General features: G+C 50.0%; 1 protein-coding gene across 1 annotated transcript in view; it reads right to left on the bottom strand.

Annotated features, from left to right (window-relative positions):
- Positions 1–20,468, bottom strand: part of ADARB2 (adenosine deaminase RNA specific B2 (inactive)) — a 395,148-nt gene that overhangs the window by 119,288 nt on the left and 255,392 nt on the right. The window contains exons 2-3 of the mRNA XM_033102157.1: positions 10,411–10,497; positions 3,078–3,931 (exon numbers count right to left, since the gene is read on the bottom strand). Of these exons, the coding sequence (XP_032958048.1) occupies positions 3,078–3,931; positions 10,411–10,497 (941 nt within the window). The remainder of the gene's footprint in view (positions 1–3,077; positions 3,932–10,410; positions 10,498–20,468) is intronic.

A 20,468-nucleotide genomic window follows, 5' to 3' on the forward strand; every position in this document is an offset into this window, starting at 1 on the left:
CACACTCACAGTGAGCAAGATGGATGCCTGGTTTCCAGCTGGAGGGAACTGTGGTATCTGAGTGTGGTGGGGACAGGAACAGCCCCAATCATGGTAGCCCCCTTCCCCCACCAGCCCAGGACTCTCAATGTCACTCTTGGAGGAGCAGATGCCTCACTGTTTCAAGAAAGTTGATTGGACGGCGAGTGCAGTGGCATCCATCCCTCCAGAGTGCTCCTTGCAGGTTTTTAGCCGAGGGGCATTTGGGGAGGAGGCTTATTCAGAACCTCCTGACCACAGAGCAAGCATCCAACCACTGTGCTGGTCCTGCTGTGATCCTGCGGTCCAGGCTGAGGCCCAGAGCGCAGCCCTGAGGAGGTTCCAAGGGCGGGTTACCCAGTGGGGCCGTTGAGTGACTCCCCTGCGCGAGGGCCAGAGAGCAGGTTCCCGGCTGCCCCTCCAGCACCTACTGCTTCTCAAGCAGCCTGGCCACGACAGCACTTTACACCCGCACCCCATATGACACTATGCACCGTCACACCTGAAACTGTTTTCACTGATTGTTACTGCATTTCACTGAATGTTACTTAAAGAGGTAACCCTCCGGGATCACTCAGACAAGACCGAACTTTGGTTAAAGCACTAAACCAGATATTGTCTCTCAGCTTGCTTCTGTACAAGTGTGACGCAACATGTGTGTCTTAGAACCAGACTCATGGCTTATTGTCCCCTGTGTAGGGCAGAACCTGGGACTTTGGGCAGGGAACATTAAATACTGGTGTTGGTTCCCAAGTTCCCAAAATTGTCTGTCCAGCACCAAACGCCCCTGCCAACCTCCAGGGTGGGGTCCTCAGAGCTCAGTGGCTGGTGGCCTGCCTTTCCTGGGAGTCTGGGCGGTGGTTCTGGGAACGTGGCAGGGTGGGGGTGCCTGGCCTGCTCTCCAGGAGCAGCTGCTAACAGTGAAGTTAGGATAACTAAGTGTCGTGCCCCTGGGACTGGAGCTCAGGACCACGGTCCAGCAGGACCAGGCGTCTGCTGTATGGGCAGGGCCGTGGGCCCAGCAGGAGAGCAAACAGCTTTTATAGGGACTCTTGGAATCTTCTTTTTAAAGATGAGTCCCTGAATCCAGACCACGTTCAAGACAGCATTTGAATTGAATGAAGCCACTGATGGCGCCTGGTCCTGGGTCCCCTGACCCACCTTAGCTCCACCCAGCCCGGGTGATGGGGCAAGGGTACGTAATGAGCCTCAGGATGGCAGTGCCTTGGGTGTGATGGATGGCTGGCAGCCCTCATGCTGCTCTGTGCCCTCCATCATCCAGTCGGGTGGTTAGCGGACTGTCAGAGAAGAATAATTTAGTGGCTGTGGCTTTAACTGATGTGCTGCAACTGGGCTCAAATGATTGTTACAGAACGGCGGTGCTCCCTGCACAGCGAGCTCGTGGTGACACCGTGAGAGAACACGCTGAGGCACCGTGACAGAACACGCCCCGACACCCTTCAACTTCTATGAGGGCTGGGGCGGGCAGGGAGCAGGGGTGGCAGGGAGCACACCACCACCTGCCACACAGGGGGACCTCTGAGAAGGTGGCGAGAAGACAGAGCCATCGAGGTTGGGGGCAGGGGTTGCCTGTGGCTCATGGGGCCGCAGGGGGCACAGTGGCTTCCTTGGGCTCGGTTGGAGAAACAGAATTGGAAGGAAAGAGAGGAAATGAAATAAAATGGAGGCGCCAGGAGAGAAATGAGGCTGCAGGAGTTCTGGTAGGAGACGCTCAGGGACCTGTGATGCTGAACTTCTTTGCAAACACCCCGTTTCCACCTGGACTGTGTATTACCTGAGGGAAGGTTGAAAGGAAGATGATGGAGATTGTGGTCTAAACCCTCCCACCAGCTCCCAAGAATGTGCAATAAATATTTGAAAATAAATGAAGGCATTGGGGGTGAAGATGGTGGGAGAAACAGTCATCCCCGATTGGGTTTCCTTATTCTGTGTCCCTCACCAGGCTGGGCTGTAAGGAGCAGACCTCTGTCTGACACATATTTACTGAACGTCGGGATTGGGCACAAGGCGTGCGTCGTTTGCCTCAGACAGGGCCGCTGTGCAGCACTCGCCGTGCCCCCTGAGGTGTGTGCGGCCTCCCTGTCCTGGTGCTATGACGGGATCACGACAGTGATGGGAGCGACTGCCTACAACCCCCGGGTACTTGCTGTGGATCGGTGCTGGGCTGAGTGCTTTTGAACTCTGTAAAATGTTTCTCCCCCCAACTGACACCAAAGTGAGTTAAAGAGATTTTCCTGCATGTGATACATTAGCAACGCCCACAGACAATTCTCAGAAAGCTGAGAAAGGTAATTTGCATAAGCAGTCAGAAGCCTGGGCATGGGGTAAGAATAGTTCCCAACACATGAGCAATGCTAGGAAGGTATTTTTCCAGTGAACAAAGGGGAACCAGCATGAGAAAGCAGACGGTTCCTGGTGTGAAAGGGCCAGAGAGGTGATGGTGACGCAAGGCTCCTGCCCCGCCCTGGTTCTGAGCCCCGTGTGTGCAGCGGAGCGCTGGACCCTCGGACCTCCCGTCTGTGTGGCACGGCCTGGGTGTCCACACAGACACCTATCTCTGGTTAAAGGCACCGAGACCAGACGACTCACATTCACTTCCCTTCCTCCAGCCTCTCTAGCGAGAAGCTGCCCGCAAACTGCCACCCAACATTCATTTTCACCTCCCGCTGCTCCTCCCTCGGCAGAGTGTCCAGCGCCCAATCACTGAAGGGCCCGCTGACACCTCCGGTCTTCCTGTTTGGGGCAGTGGCCAGGTACTCGAGCTGCCTTGTCCGCCTGTCGCTGATGTCATCGCAGACATCACCTGCCTTCACTCATCCTCCCACCCCTACGCCAAGTCCGAGTGTTGATATTCTCTACACGCCCAGGGCTCTGTCTCCAAAGCCTGACGCGCGCTAACAGCGACGCTGGGACCAGCCAGCCGGCTTTTCTGGGACGGGTGTGGGGCGCTACTTACAGCCACTGCAGCAGAGGGGCTGCCGGCTGCCGACCCCGCTCACGGTCGTCCTAGCATCCGGCAGCTACCTGAGAATTCTCACCTGGGGCAATAGGTGACTTTTGCTCCTGCTGGGCACGTGGCCGGGCAGCCGGATGTCGAAGAGGGCCTGGAGGGCGGCCTGCGCGGCCTGGCCCTTGGCCAGCTTCTTGCTGCGTCCCGAGCCTTCAAACGTCCTCCCGTCCACGCTCACGGCCATGACGAACCTACGGGGCCGCTCGGAGAGGCACACGTATCGCAGGCCGGCGCGCAGCTGGTTCAGCAGCACCACCGGGTTCCTGTCGCCCGGCGCCACCAGGTCCAGCGTGCGGCGCAGCAGCCGCCCCCGCCGGAACGCCGCAGACAGCAGCTCGGGCTCGGCGGGGCGGCGGCCCGGGAAAGTCGCGCTGGACGCCGCCGGCTCAAACTCCTTGAACAGAGTGTCGGGGAAGTCGGCCTGGTCGGAGGTGAAGTCCGTGCAGGGGCTGGGGCCGCTCCCCATGGCCAGGTGCGCCTGGCAGGCGTTGGGGAACTGCACAAAGGAGCGCAGGGCCAGCTCGGCCGCCCGCATCTTGGCCTTCTTCTTGGTGGGCCCCGTGCCCTCGAACGTCAGCCCGTTCACCTCTACGGCCACGGCAAAGACGGGCGCGTGCACCGGGCCGGTCTGGGACACCATCCGGTACTGCAGGCCCGGCCGCAGCTCGTGCAGCTGGACCAGTGCGTTCTTGGGTGCCATTGACCAGGACAGCGTCTTCCAGATCAGCTGCACTTGGCACAGGTGGCCACCATTGCCCTCCTCCAGGGGCCTTTTCCTCTTCACGCCGGGCACGCCGCCTCGAGCCCTGTCGCCGGAGGGCAGCGGACGCGCCTCCAAGTTGCTCACATTCCGGTTCTCCTTCACGTCCGCGCTGCTGGTACCTGGAGGTGAGAACAGACAACGTGAGGCAGGGCCCTCAGGTCGCCTGACGGCAGACACCCCTGCCGGGGACCGTACTGCACACATGAGCCCGGCTGTTAGCTGGCACCCTCTCTGGGCCTTTGGGGGCACCGTCTGTTTCCATGCTGACAAGAGATTCTAACCCTTCCTGACCCCAGAAAGTGGGGTGTGGACGCGAGAGGAACCGGACTCTCTCATGGCTGCTCCTCCTGCTGCTCTGAGTGTGGATGTCACAAGGCTGAGGACAGCCGATCTTCTGCCCCTCTCTCCCAAAGCCACCCCCAAAACCAAATGAACACGTGGCCCTTTCTTTCCGCTTCGGGCAATGCTGAGGGCCTCACAAGCCTTCCCTGCAGTGTGGTGGTGACCAAGCTGTGGTGTGGTAACAGGCTGGGACACCTGGTGGCACTTATGCTCCATGACCAGGTCTATGTACTACAATGTGGAGGGATCTCAGAACTACAGTGTTCTATGATAGAAGCAACTTGCAGAGCAATACGTAAAGTGGGGTGTCATGAACGTAAATGGTAACAGCACAGACATCACACCGTCGTCTGTGTAATCAGATGGTGAAGCTTAGATACCCTTTTCCCAGGAATCAAGGAGGACATGGGACGAGGGCCTACCAGGGGCTTCCATTGTAGCTCTGCTCTTTTACGACTTTTGCAAGAAATTGTATGATTTAAGTTTAGCAAAGTCATCATCTGCTAACTGTGGGTGATGGATTCCCGTAATGATAATTTAGCTGTTCAAGACTGGCTGTTTTGGACCACTCTTCACCAGTGAGGCTGTCCCCTTTAGAAATCCTCAGCTAGGACCCCCACAGAACCACATGGCTAGAATCCCTGTTGCCTCCTGGTGGCACCACTGGTGGAGAATAATAATGAGAAAAAGCACAGAAGACGCTTGGCCCACCAGGTGCCCCCCACCCTTGACAAGATTCTTGTCTGGGTCCTGGGGCTGCGGTCCTCCCATCTTGAGTGACGCCTCCTGCCTCCATTCCCAGCAGTCCAACCGGCGGTTTTCCCGGCAGTGAGAGGCCTGTTTGAAGGTGCTAAAACCTCCACTGCCCACGAGTTTCGCTGTCTAAGTTGTGGCGGTTCTGTTAGTATTTTCTTGAGCGGTTTGCTGCTATAAAACATTAGGTCTGCAGAGGTAATTTGTTCAAAGGAATCAACCTGAGCGTTTCCATGTTAGAGGTGGATGGTGTCACTTGCAGACTATTGTAGTCAAAACAATTACCTCCTGGCATCAAGAACTACATGTCACCCTCCTCTGTGAATCACTATGCATTTGTGTCCACACAGCCAGGAACTCTGCCATGGGGGGTGTTTCAGGCCCAGGCCAGTATATCGGATTGACCAGGCAGTTTCCCAAATTGAACGTAAAGATGGGGGAAAAAAAAAGAAAAAAGAGAACCCAGCCGAAAGGCCCCCACAGCAGAAGGCCTAGAAAGTTGCTGTGAGCTCTAATTTCTTACTGATTTCTCGTGGTGTGGGGGTCGGGGGACTGGCATATCAGATGGGTTCTGTTGCCTTTTCAGGTAGAAAGGTGTATCTTGGAGCAGCAGCCCTCACAGCTCCCCGGCCCCCCGCTCCTGCCATCTGCACTGAGATTGCTTCCATGCTCTGCTCTGCCACAACGCTCAATAGCCAATGATGATGGTCGTTATGAAAGTCTCCCGTGGCACAGACACAATTATCAGATAACTAACAACGGTAAAAACTGCCGGGCCCTATCCTGCACATAGTAGCTAGAATCTCTGCGTGTGATGTTACCCAGTGGCTTTTGCAAACAATCAGACTAGGGATCAGGCTCTCAGGTCAGGCAGGTAAGGGTCAAAGTCCTCTCCATCCTTTATGTAAATGTGACCTTGGGCAAATCCCTCAACGTGTCCAAACTCCATTTTTCTTAAGATGGAAAAGGTGGGTTTTAATAAATCTTGTCTTATAAGATTATTATGAGGTTGGACTAAAGGAACACATGTAATGGGCTCAGCAAAAACCCTGACATATAGGAAAGTCTTAACAGATTTTGAGAAAATACAGTCATTCTCCTTATCTATGGTAGACACGTTCCAAGACCCCCAATGGAGGCCTGAAACCATGGCTAGCACTGAATTCCACACATGCATACCTATGATAAAGTTTAATTTATACATTAGGCACAGTAAGACATTAACAGCAATAACTGATAATCAAACAGAAAATAGTAACAATAGACTGCACTGAAAGTTAGATGAATTTGCCTTCTCTCTCTCTCTCTGATAGCCTATCTGATAACTGGTACGGCTACTAAGTGACTAATGGGTGTGAAGCGTCCATAGGGTATACGCTGGGCAAAGGGATGAGTCACGTCTTGGGTGGGATGGAGTGGGACAGCACAACATTTCATCTCGATTCTCAGAATGGCGCACAATTTAAAACTTAAGAATTGTTTATTTTTGCAATTTTCCACCTAATATTTTCAGATCAAAGTTGACCAGGGGTAACTGAAACTGTGGAAAGTGAGACTGAGGATAAAGGGGTGGGGGCTAGTGTAGCAGGAAAGAGAGAGACAGACACTTGTAAGCCATTTCTTCTTGTCCAGGCCCAGCTGCTCTCCCTGATTATTTTAGATGCTGCAATCCTGCAGAAAGTAGGGATCACACTGCCTCTGGCTCCCAGGGCTATGGTTCCCAGGGGCCAGGTTGGAAGACAAACATTGATTCTCACAAAGACTTCCCAGAACCTCCCAAATGTCAGTAATCTGGTTCCTGGGTCAAACGAGGGGAAAGTGGCCCTTGCCTTTAGACGGTCGGTTCAGTGGGAGAAGCAGACAGATAGATAACTTGTGATCCGCACAGAGTGACGTGCTGTACCAGCGGCTCTTGGGGCCCAGAGGAAGAAGGGCAGAGACACCTGCCCAAGTCGGAGCTGCGTGAAGAAATGCCAGCTGGTTCTTAAAAACCTGCCACCAGTTTGCCGAGTCCCCGTGTGAGCTTTCTGCAGGTGTCAGCTGTGATGTCACAGTTCATCTCTCCTTCCACATGGCAGTCCCAGGGCGGCAATACCTCCCCGGACCCAGGAAATGAGCCTCACTTTCTCTTCATTTCCTTAATAGTTTTCACTCACTCTGGTCAGGAGAAAACCTGGAGGTAACAATTCAGGAAGCCAAGAACGTTCTCCCTCCTGACCACAGGCTGGAGATGCTTGCTGCTTCCGTGGGTGTCGGCATGACAGGGGCAGATGGCGATGGCCGCTTCTGCTCCCTGGCCCCAAGGGTCACCTTTAGGGTTGGGGGGGATTGTCCCCAGCAGGTTCCTGTCCTGGCTGTCCTGTGCAACCCCCCCCCGGGACATGTCGCCAGCGTTTAACCCTTTCCCTGTGCACTTAGGCAGCCTGGGACTGTCTGGTTTCTGCTCAGGAAATGCAAAAAGGAATTGGATGTGGCCTCACTGGTGACCAACGCAGAGACTCACCTGTGTGCATGGGGATGGGGGATGGAGTGTGTGTGGGGTGTGTGGGGGTGGGGGTGTCACACCGCCTCGGAGCCATCGGGCAGGCAGGTGCTGTCCTGCGTCTCCAGCGGGTGTGACGTGTCCTGTCACTTTCGGAGGCCCAGCCTTGCCTGGGAGCCAACCCCAGGCTCACGTACACTGTGAGCTCCGGCTGGTCACCTCTGGGAGAGAAGAGCACGGCCGGGACTCCGTGTACTTGGGGGCTGGCATTCGGTTGGTGTGCAGATGGACTGGGCCACACTGTTTTGTGAGGGTCAGTGGGGACATTGTGTAAAGCGAGGTGGCTCTGGCGTGTCCATGTGTGAGAAGCGCAGACAGGAGGGGGCCACGGGGCCTGGTGACTCGGTGCTGGCATTGCCTATTGTGCACAGGCCTGACACCGGTAGCTCCTGGATCGGGCCCAGCATCAGGATCAGAAGCCTTCTTTCAAAGACCTGTCTCATGCTGCTGCAAGCTGAGCTGAGCAGATGTGGCCAGAGGGCCGCCCTCCCTCCAGCCCCCGAGCAAAGGGCGTGGGCTGTGCAGACTCCAGCCCTCACGGGCACCCTTAGGTCTGGGGGAATGCACGGAGGTGGCGGGGCTGGGTCAGTGACCAATCCCCTCAGAGTTCCAAGAAGAAAGCGTGCAGGACCACCAGCTTAGGCACAAAGGCTAAACAGCGTGGCATAGTTCCGCACCCCATCAGCCGGGACCCGCCCTGCTGACCACCGGCTTCCAGGTGGGCTCATAGGCACTGTCCTCGCTCAGGCTGTGTCCGTCTGCCGACTGAAGCCTGAGCCCCGCTCAGTCCTGGACACTGCAGCTCTGCTCCACGCAGCTGCAGAGGTGGGGGCGGGAGAGACGGCCCTGAATGGTGAACCCACCCAGACATACCCATTCGCAGGCTGACAGATAACAACAGGGGCTTCAAAGCCAGGGTATGTGTCCCTCTACCAGCCACCCTCCCTCTGCACACACGTGTGCACACACTGCACACACACGCACATGCAGTGAACACCTACCTCATGGAACGCACACAGCACACACACGCCCACCACACACACACACAACACACTCATCACACACCCACCACACACATACACAGGCCCCTCCAGGGAAGTGGCCTTCACTCCTCTTCTATCTTCCAGTGGCATTTGGGCAGCAAACTGACAGACTGCATGGGCAAAACTTGTGCCAAGTGTGAAGACAAGGCCATCATCTGAGCGTCATCTCTGAGCAGTGTATGAGGAGAGGGTTTTCTCAGTACGTTCACAGCATGTATTACAAAGGGGGTGACTAATCCACTGGGAGAAAGTACGATTTTCTGAGCATTTCAAAGGCATTTTAGTATGCAATAAACAATTAAAAGTCATGCTTATCTGCGGGTTTCCACCTGTCACCAGTGAGCAGACTCAAGGAAAATAGCCTTAATCCCTGGTAGTGGCAAACCTTGACTGAGCCTTTATAGATCCCAGGCCCTTGTCTAAAACGTCTTCGTGCACTACGTCGTTTGATTCTGCCTCCAAGCCATGACTCAGGATGCATTACTGGTCCTGTCTTGGATACGAGGCTCTGAGGGTCTGAGCGGTGACGTGCACAGCCCAGGGCTGGGGGGCTCCTGACGACACAGTCGAAGATCTTGCTCACACTGGCCCTCTACTTCCGAATTGTGCCTGCCTCAGACGTCGTCAGGAATGGGAGAGAGAAGGCCCTGTTGGGGAGACTAACCTGGCTGGGGTTCCCGCAGCTCAGAGGGAAGACGAGGGACAATAAGATTGAATTTCTCAAGCTCGCAAAATATTGGCTCAGTCTTAGAAAATTTCCAGTTTAGATCACACAGAACAGGAGCAATCATTTGTCCATGTTTCCCTTTGACTCCATCTTTGCTGCGGCCCTGAACGTGTTCCGACTCCCACGTGACTTCTGCTCATCCTCTATGCCTGTCCTTTCTCATGTAGAAAACGAAGGACTCAGACTAGAGTATCGCTAGGGTTGGCTCTGGGGCCGATGTCCAATGACTCTGTGACTTGCTTTCGTGGAATAATCCAGGTCACTCACCTCCGTCTGTTATGTTTTCTGGGGAAGGGCTATGCCTATGGTGTGTTGTGTGTCTGACAAGCTGGTGGCAAACGGAGAGCATTCCTGGGCTAGTGCCCCACTGCGGCTTCTTGGTCACGTCAACAATCCTCATGACCACCAGGGGACAGTCCACATCCTCCCTCTCCCAAGACCACTGGCACCCTCTGAACTTTTTCTGGCTGAGATGGTAACCCATCTGTTAGGTAATGCTGAAACACAAGAGGTATTCACGTGGTTTGGAACGTTTTTCCCTCTTTGGTGAAATGCTTGACAATATGCTCCCAAAAGAGGCAAGTACAATGTGTGCCAGCCACTGCCAGACTCTCTTACGCTCCAGTCCTGGCAGCTCTGCCTCCTCAGTGGTCTGACCAGTGGCGCTGTTCAGGTCCTGTCCCCAAGCCAGCTTCTGGTCCCCACACCACACGGCTCAGCATCTCTCCAGGTTCATGTGCCAGAATGTTTCCAAGGCAGGTACCTGTCCAGCTCTTTCCTTGTTGAGAAACTGTACTGTGCTCAAAGAGACTGTTCATTTTTCTTCTCTCTTCCCTCTCTCTCTCTTGTTGGGAGAGGAAAGAGGAGACAGATGCTCAAGGGAACTTTTTTTAAAAAAAGTATAATCCCTGGAGTTTTCAATAACATAGTCACTGCTAATATTTTTCTACCAAGCACATGAGGGTGGGTTTCCAGGTGAGGACTAGGTTCCAGGTAAGGACGGGAGTCCAGGTGGGGACGGGATTCCAGGTGGGGATGGGAGCAGAACCTGCTGCTTCGGGAAGCCTAGAGAGCCCCCCACCCTGGCCTCACCCCAAGAGTCTTAGTCTTTGGTGACAGTGAAGGACACCCCTCAGCACTTTGGGCTGGGACCGCCCCCACCCCCACTCTTCAGGGAGGGGGACTGCTTACTTAGATTGTCTTCATCCTCCGTGTTTGTGGCCCCAGGGCTCAAGTGCTTGAAAGGAGAGATGAAGGCTGACAACATGCTGACTTTGTCTGGAAAGAAAAGAAGAACAGGAAATGCACTTTTGACATCGAGTTTCAGAACAAGTCAGTGCTTTCATATATTCTTATTACTGAGGGTTTGGACAAGTGAGGTTGAAAGGTCGTTTGGGTTTCAGCCACTTCATTCTGGTTCAGTCTTTTATTGAATTTCTGACAGCATTTTATCAAATCCCTCTCTCCATCCAATTTTAAACTTTATGATTTCCATCTTTCTTCTCTTCTTATTTTTGGCATATCCCCTCCTCTTGTTCCATGTCCCTCAAAACTTGAAGTAATCGTCTCCAGGGCAACAGCTTTGCCTGAGCCCACAGGATGTTGAGGGGGGCAGAGCCTGCCAGACTGAGGTCATTTCAGAGAGGAACTAAAGCAAATAAAAAGACCCCACAATTAAATGAGCGTCGTGCAAATAAAACTAAGACATTTTCCCCCTTTAGTGGAGAATTGTTTTGTGGGCTTGAAGTGCATGAAAAAAATGGACATTGTCCAAACTGTAAAGTGTACTGAGTGTGAGTTTGAACAGAAAAGAGGGGAAGAGTCAGAAGAAGAGAAGGGGGGCAGTGCTGGTCTGCAAACGGGAGTGTGCAATTGGAGCCGTGAGTGGAATCGCAGACACCTCTGCCTGACGCCCCCCCGACGCCCACCCCAGTAGGTGCGTAAAGGCAAGACTGGCCCAGTATTCCGGGCACTGGGCACCTCCGAGTACAGTAGGTGGGAAGAAATGCTGTGTGAGCCACAAAAGAGGTTCTATCCGTGGTCTCGGCAGTTTCTTTCTCAGAGAGGTTAAGGAGGTGTGGAGTTATAAGAGTGATGTAGAGACAAATGGGAGAAATTAAAAAATGACTAATGAAGGGAGCCGAAAAAAGAACATCTTGTTTTGTAGGTTCCACTGGCCCAATCCAGCCACAGAAGTCAAAAGCACTTGTCCCCAAGCAGAATGGAGTACCCTGCCTCCAGGTCCCTCCTTCTGGTGTCCTCACCCGCCGCACCACCCCCCCCCCCGCCAAGTCTGCAGGATTCATGGTACTCCACAGGACTCTTGACCACATTGTGAGAACACCACAGATGCCACCACTGCCTATGCAGTGTGTGACAGGGCTGAGACAGAGTCATTCCTGCTGCTCCTGTGGTTGGTTTGTCCAGGGCCTGGTCAACAGGGCTTTGGAGACTTTGCTCTGCAGGCACTTCGCATCCACTCCTCAGGGCAGTGTCTTCAGTGAGGTCACTATTTGCCTCAGGCGGCCTCTGCCTGCCTCTGTCATCAGAAAGGAGGACTGTTGATGGCACACGTCTAAGCATGGTGTCCCAAGACACGGATAGCTAGTGGTTTATATGCAGTTAGCCTGCAGGCGCCCAGACCCTGCCTGAAACCTGCTCTTTTTCTGTCCATTCTCAGCCTGTTTTCTCTTTCGCCAAGCTTTCCATAGGCCGGGGTATTCACATTGACATTCATTCCTGAGCCTGTTAACAACTGTTGTTTCTAGTAGGGACAGGCAACAATACAATGTTCACTCAAAGAGAACAATAAATAACTCACATACAAAGTGTGGTTCCTTCTTCATTCTCCCAAACAAGAAGAATAAGCCAGGGAGGACTGGCCCTCCCCAGCCCCTCAGCCCAGCCTAATTTACTGCCATGGAATGAAATCTCTTGCTTGAGTTATAATTTCATTAAGGGAGCCAGTAATATTACACAAAGAGTGTGAGGCTCAAATGATTTAGGCTGGAACATCTCAAAATGAAATTACAATTTTCTAATAAAGCAGGACTACCAGTCCAACACCCACAAAAACACACTAAACCATTTCACAGCTTACCTTAGCAAAATTGTGAGATATTTAAAGATTGTTTTAGATCCATCAAAGTTCTCGCTTCCTAGGGGTGCCAGATTTAGCAAATAAAAAAATGTAGGATATCTTCTACTAGTCAAAAATGAGTTTTAAATAAACAGCATACTTTTTAAGGATATATACTGTGTTTCCCCGAAAGTAAGACCTAACCGGAAAATAAGCCCTAATGGATCTTTTGGGGCAAAAATTTATATAAGACCCGGTCTTATTTTTAGGGAAATATGGTACCTCCTGGGAGTGCCAAGCTACCATATTTCCTCAAAAATAAGACTGGGTCTTATATTAATTTTTGCTCCAAAAGAGGAGCAAATTTCCGGTTAGGTCTTATTTTAGTGCTTAATTTCCGGTTAGGTCTTATTTTCGGGGAAACATGGTTCATCGCTAATAATGTGTGGGACATACATATATTAAAAGTTAATTACTCTTTATCTGAAGTTCAGATTTAAGGTAAAGGACTTGAACAGACATTCCTCCAAAAAAGGCGTATGAATGGCCACTATGCACATGAAAAGATACACAGCATCGTCAGTCAGTAGGAAATGCAAATCAGAACCACAGTGACATGCCACCTCACATGCATCAGGATGGCTGCCGTCAACATAACAACAGATAACAAGTGTGGGTGAGGATGTGAAGTTGGGACCCTCGCGCACTGCTGGTGGGATGTGAAATGTTGTGGCTTCTGTGAAACAGCAGCCCCATTTCTGGGCACATATGCAAAAGAACGGCAGCGGGGACTCAAGGAGATCTCTGTGCACCCATGTTCACAGCAGCATTAGTCACAATCACCTAAAGGAGGAAGCAACCCGTGTCTACCACCAGAGGACGGGATAACAAAATGCGGTCTGTGTACAATGGACCAGTACTCGGCCTTAAAACTGGAAGGAAATCCTGACACCTGCTACCATGTGGATGAGCACTGAGGACGTTATGCTCAGTGACATAAGCCCGTCTCACACGAGTGACGTGTGATCTCACTCATATGAGGTCCCTAGAGGGGTCAGATCCACAGACAGAAAGTAGACGGTGGTGCCAGGGCTTGGGAGGGGGTTAGGGGGTGAGTGTTGCATGGGGACAGAGTATTAATTTGGGAACATGAGAAAATCCTGGAGATGATGGTGGTGATGGAAGCACAACAGGGTGAATGGACTTAATGCCTCCGAACTACATACTTAAAAATGGTCAATGTGGCAAATTTTATGTTATGTACATTGTACCACAATTAAAAAAATAAAAAACAATGTAAACTTAGCTAACATCTGTGTTTCACCTAGTAACCCTATTTCTTCTATGCCCTACCAACTTCCTCTTTTTCTGTCCAGGTGGGGGTTTCACGGGCCTGTGAGACAGACGGGACAGGGAGCCAGCAGAGCTTCTGACCTCTGTCTGCTGGCCGGTCCCTGGAGGCTCCCCACACCACTTCGTCGTGCCAGGGAACTACCCAGAAAGCATAGGAGCTCCCGGGGCACAGCTGTTCCTAAGAGAGGGTGGGCCGTGCCTTTGAATGTCATTAGGAAAGGGCTGAGGAATTACATTTTTTTATTTAGGAAACGACAGCAGAGACGATTGGATGTCAGGTCTCTCCTGGCAGTCGTTTTCCTGGCACACGTTTGCCAGGCTGACGTGTACGCCAGTTGGTCCCCTATGAGCAGAGCTCCTCTGTCCAAACAGTTCAAGCCTTTGTGTTTTTCACAGTCACCTTTTCTTTTTTTTGAACAAACTTTCTCATGTGGTTTTTTTATTCTTTTGAACAAATTAATTATATACCAGCAATCTTATCTTATTACAACATGAACCCAGGAGGAGGACAGGAGACAGTGCCAGACAGGGAGGGATGGTTGAGGTGGGACCAGCACCAAATCTTTCTTCAGATTACAGGGAGCCCTTGTCAGCTCCCTGACCGGATTCATTGAAATGACACTGTGAGCACAGCTATGTGACATTTCTGCCTCCAGGATGGACCAGTCGGGGATGGGAGGAGAAGCAGAGGGAGGAGAGGGCGGCGGGGTGAGGCTGGTGTGGCCTGGCCAGGGCTGGGGTTGGGGCAGGACGCCGGATGTGGCCTGGATTGCAAACGCACTGGCCTTGCCCTGCATGATGCGGCCCGGCCAGCCTCTGCCTGCTGCCCCCGCCTGTCCGTCTTTCACAGTCATCTTTGTTAAATCTGGCTTCATACAGGTTTCTGGGGAAAAATGGAGACCACACTTTTATTTTACTTAATTCTGAACATATTGGGTATGCAGAGAGAAGCTGGTTAACAGAATTCCCCACACTTCCAGCACCCGCTCGTCGTAAGGTCTGGAAGAAGGAGAAGGTGTTTTCCTGGGAAGGTGGCTGGAAGGCGCGTCTGGGCGCTCCCTGTTCCCCATGCCTGGCTACTCAGCTCAGGCCCAGAGTGCCTGCCGTGAAGCACCTGAGACGCGCCCACCTGGACTGGCCCTCGCGTGGGACAGCGCCTGGGGCCGTCCTCTTACCAAGTCATGGCCAGGAAAGCTGTGGCCACTGTCCGTCATTTGTCCCACCACCATCTCTAATGCATTGCTTGAAATGGCCCAGGATGGTTGCATATAAACTGGATCACTCATTGCAAAATAAATGGCTCTTGTTGAAATGATTTCCTATATTTTTGGAGCTTGTGGGGAAGCATTCTCAGGGGGCAGGAGCTCTTTCCCGGAGCCATAGGACACCACATTGGCTGAGAATATTCATAACAAAGAATAAATATAATGTAGTGATGACACACAGACAGATAAATAGAACAATTGAACACAATAGAGGGTTCAGAAATAGTATCACATCTATCTGATCGATCGATTTTCAACAAAGATCTCAAAGTAATACAAGCGGGTGAAAGAAAGTCTTTTCAACAAATAGTGCTGGAAAAACTGCGCACCATCTTGGGTAAAATGAATTCTGAGTTCTACTTCATACGACACATGACAATTACCACAAAATGGATCATAAACCTAAGCTAAAAGCTAAAACTATAAAACTTACAGAAGAAAATATAGATTACTTTCATGGTCTTCATGTAGGCAGATTTCTTAGACAGGACACAAAAAGCACTAATCATAAAATAAAAACATAAATTAGTTTTCATCAAAATTAAAAATTTCAGCTCACTGAAATGCACTGCTAAGAAAACAAAAAGTAAGCCTAATCTATATTAGGATAATGTATTTATAATCAAGATAACTGATTTTTGTCCAGAATACAAGAAGAATTCTTGTACTTAATAGTAAAGGACAAACAAAAAAATCCACATTTTAAAAAATAGGTAAAATACTTGAATAGAAATTTGATAAAGGAAAATAAACAAATAGCCAATAATCACAAGCAGAAGTGCCCAACGGCATTACATGCCACAGAAATGCAAATCAACACCATGAAGAGGTATCAATACACACCCATTAAAACGGCTAAAATTAAAAAGAATGATAATGCAAAATGTGGACAAAGATGAGATAAACTCTCATACGTGGGGATTATAACTTTGGAAAATGTTTTGCTGTTCAATGTACATCTCTTCGATGACCACCAGGGCCACATCTAGACATTTACCCAAGATAAATGAGATATATATATGTTCAGCAGAAGACTTGTACAAGAATGTTTAGAGAAATTTTATTTATTATAGCTCAAAATTAGAAACATCCCAAATGCTCATCGACAGAAAGATGGAGAAATGAATCCTGTTACATTTATACAATGAGATTCTATCAGCAATAAAGATGATCGAAGTCTTAAAATACATTGTGATATGGATAAAACTCTAAAACATTATGTTGAGCAAAAAAAATCCAGGTGCAAAAGAGAACATGCTATATAATTCCATTTATATGAGATTCCAGAACAGGCAAAACTACTCCCGGTGAAAGAAATCAGACAGTGGGTCACCTCTAAGGGTGCAGACTGGCTGGGAAGGGCTTCAGGGGTCTTCCTGGCAGGATGAGAACATTCTAGATTTAGAAAAGATATGTGTTAACTGAGTGTGTCCTTCGTCATTGAACCGTAACACATAGTCTGTGCACTTCTCTGAATGTAAATTATACTCCAAGATTTAAAGATGTTAAAAGTAAAAACCATGACAACAAAGAAAATGAAAATAAGCAGCCATCACCCTATTATTTAACCTAGAAAGGGAAAATGGAGGATGGAACAAAGTGTTATTTAATCTATAAAGAAGAAAATTGAGGATGCTAGATATTAGAGGTGTCTTCTATGAAAGAGTAATTTTTTTTTTGCTTAGTTTGTAGATTTGAAAGCTCAAGTATATTACAAAGGCATTAATGCTGCAACAAGAAAAGTTGCCCCCCCCCAAGGATAAGACATCCTCAGATTGGTATCAAGACAATTGAATATATGAGAACAAGGGAGGAGTAACCAGAGAGTGGCATGGAGCCCCAGAACGTGGGGGCATGGAGTCAGAGCTGTGAATGGCAGGCCCAACTACGCCCGCCTCAGAGCCCGGATCACTCAGTTTACCCACCATCATGACGTGAGGAACTGAGAAATGTTTCAGGTTTTTGGAGCCTACTTTGCAAAATCAATGTTTGCTTTCACAAGCTGTTTTGTTTCTAAATTTATCAAAAATTTTTACCAAGTAAGATGAAAATTACAAAAATACCTGCTGGTGCATGAGCACATATCAGTTGTTCAGAAAATCCATTCATGTGAAACAGTGTGTCCGCTGGAAATTTTAACAAAAACTGATTGAAGAGAATATCTGTGATCACTTGAAGAAGTTGAAAACTTAATGTCCACACAAAAACCTGCACGGATGTTTATAGCTTTACTCACAACCGTCAGAACCTGGAAGCTACAAGACATCCTTTAGTAGGTGATGGATACATAAACAAAAGCAAAAACAAAACAAAACAAACTGCAATTTCTCAAATGTCCAAGAACTGGATCTCCTACTCTGCCCCCTGAAAAGCATAACTATTTCATGGACGAGGTTACTTGGAAAAATGACATAGATTGAGCATTTTGGTTCTGTCTTTATTTCAAAAACGTAAAGTGCAGTTTTGTCCCTTGTCTGGTTTTTGTAGGACATGCACACTTGCATCTAGCACAGCTCAGCTGTCTTGAGTAGTTACGTAACTCGAAAAGAAGGTGACAGTTGGAAGCCACAGAACTCTGTTGGCCCCTTTGGGCTACAAACCTCAGCCTCTTTCATAAGTTCCCTTCTTCTGTTTTCTCTTCACCAAAACACACTCTGACAGATGGCCTCCCTCAAGCCTGACCCACTTTCTTTCACAACCGTATATTCTAATCAATCACAGGTATGTTTCTAACGGATGCAGCTTCTATCCAAACACAAATGCAAATCAGTTTGAACAGGTGGGCTACCCTGGGAAGCAAGAAAATAATGAACCTTCATGCAGGCAGGAGAATGGAATCACGTTTTGGGGTAAAGGCAAAGAATTCCCTTGCAGACTTTCGGGAATGTGTATTTTAAAACAGTTTTTAAGCTGCCACCCTATGAACAGCACAAGACAGTTCAGTGGAAAAAGGACTCTGGGTCTGTACTGAGCTTCCAGGTGGTTTGATTGTCACAAGAATCAGACCTGGTAAGGATCACTCCTGGTGGTTTCCAGGTGGATAAAACTCATGAGTTTCATCTGGAATGGGTCCAAAAAACAGGCGCCACCAGCCTACCGTATGTTACACATTCACTATTCGGGGCTGAATTGAGTGCCTCCACACTTCATGTTGAAGCTCTGACCTCCAGGACCTCGGAAGGTGACTATATATGGAGATGGGTCTTTACAGAGGTGGTGAAGGTAAAAAGAGGTCATTGGGTAGGTCCCTAATCCTGTATGACCCGTGTCCTTATAAGAGGAGGAGATGAGGACACAGATACATAGAGGGACGACCACGTGAGGACACAGGGAAGACGTCCATCTGCACCCCCCTGAGAGAGACCTCGGCAGGAACCAGCCCTGTGACACCTTGATCTCTGACGTCCAACCTCCAGAATATCAGACAGTAAATGTCTGCTGTTTAAGCCACCCAGCCTGTGGCATTTGTCGTGGTGGCCCAAGGCAACTAATACATTCAGCTAATAGTGCAAGTAGTTGCACACCTGATTAATGATTTCAAATTCTGACAACTAAGAAGGGACAATACAGCGACCTGGCCTGGCCATGGAGACCTTGAGCATTAGGAAGACATCTTTCAGGAGGAGGCTGGTTATCTGAGATCTAACAGCTGACAAGAGTGTCCACCATTGATCCAGCTCAGAGATGGCCTTTGAACCAGGCGGTCTGGCTCCAGAGCCGGGGGTTAGCCACATTAGGGGTGGGGAGGCCACTCTGGGCACAGGGATGACACAGACAAGGGCTCTGACTAGTCCCCAGGGTCCAGCTAAGCTCCTGGACCTGGCAACTCTGTCTGCGTGTCTCCCCACTACCCTGGGCATGGAGCCTGAGGCCATAATAGAGGACTTAGTTTTGAATTGGGGGCCCAGAGAGGAAGAGGGCAGCACATAGAGCTCCTGGATTGTGAGAGGTGAGCAGGAGGAGGAGTGGGGGATGGGGAGAGACAGAGAGGAAGAGGGAGACAGACAGACAGAGAGAGAGAGAGAGAGAGAGAGAGAGAGAGAGGAAGAGGGAGACAGAGAGTCACAGAGAGAGAGACAGAGAGAGAGAGACGGGGGGGGGGGGGAGCTCATTAACGATGGGCCGAAATCCAGACGCAGGTCTGCACAATTATCTCACGTTTGCCTCCGGGGATAAGCAACGCTAGGACACCTGTTACTTAGGGGACACGATGGCCAGTTAGAAACTCCGGGTAGGCACACTGCAACCTTGACCAATCCCACAGAGATTCTTTACTCCAATTTGCCTCTCCCTGGATGGGCTTAGAATTAGTTATGAGATGGTACATTTCAGTCTGGACTGGATTGGGTTTCACAGCTTGAAAGTTGTGACCTGGAGGTTATGGGCTTTGCCTGAGATTCCCTGAAGGATAGAGAGGGGAAGGAACAGAATGAAAGGAGAAAAATGGAAAAGAACACACGAATTGCCCCATATTTCTACTCCAAGGAGTTGAAACTTCAGAATGAACCAGCGAGATCTGCTCTTTGAGGATCCCCAACTGCCTTGCTGCCCAGAAAGTAGGAGCCTACTTATCCTTTAAAGACCGAAAGGAGGGCTTGGAACATATAACTCCTAAATTCCTCTTCAAAGTCCCCAAGTCCCATCGGACATAATACCCAAGGGAAGGCTGCTGTGGGCTCCCGGTAGCTATGAGAAATATTACCAACTAGACATGTGAAAATATGACCTCTAATTCATAGGCGTTAGAAGCACAGCCCTCAGTGAGTTGTTTGGCAAAAATTGGGGGTCCCTTATAGAATCCATCCCTTTCTCAGGGCTTAATTTTTAAGGCATGTTGTCCTCCTAGATAGCTTCCCCTCATAGTAAGAGCACTAAGACTTCCTGTTCCAATGGGAGCTACATCCCAGGTCGGATTTTGACCAAGCCATGCCCATGTGCTCTGAGTGCCCTTGTAGACCACACAGACATCTGGGCTTGGCATGTGTGTCACATCCCAGTGACACTTGGCCTAATTTTGGAAGTAGAGGGAAAAACCTAAAAACAAAGAAACAAACGAACAATCAAACAAACACACCTGACTGCTCTGTGCTCTTCCTGATAGCAATGGCAGGCAAACACACAGATGGTCTGACAAGTGATTGATGGAGGAAGGTTACTCTTTGCAAGAAAGTGTATTTACATTAAAAAATATGTATCTAAACATGTGTGTTCACACTTCACTTAGAGAGACTCATAGCCTTCCCAATTCTCTGCCAAGGCACTCAGTGGCTTTGCAAAGTCTCAACGTTTTTCATTTTATGCTCCATTGAGGAGTGGATGTGTGTAGAAAGTGGATGACGTCATTCGCTAACCTGCTCTAGCGTCCTCCATGAGCTTTGAGGTACGAGGGCTACTTTAGCCTCTGTGCCCTCTCTGCTGGGACAATATATCACGCTGGATGACTAGTGTTTCAGACCTGACGGCCATCCAGCCTGGACATGGTTGTATGCTGCCTTCTCTCTTTGGGGCAGCGAAGATCCACACCAGTGATGGATAATCTGGTGAGGTGAGCA

Source organism: Rhinolophus ferrumequinum, unplaced genomic scaffold, assembly GCF_004115265.2.
Source record: "Rhinolophus ferrumequinum isolate MPI-CBG mRhiFer1 unplaced genomic scaffold, mRhiFer1_v1.p scaffold_109_arrow_ctg1, whole genome shotgun sequence".
Taxonomy (NCBI): domain Eukaryota; kingdom Metazoa; phylum Chordata; class Mammalia; order Chiroptera; family Rhinolophidae; genus Rhinolophus; species Rhinolophus ferrumequinum.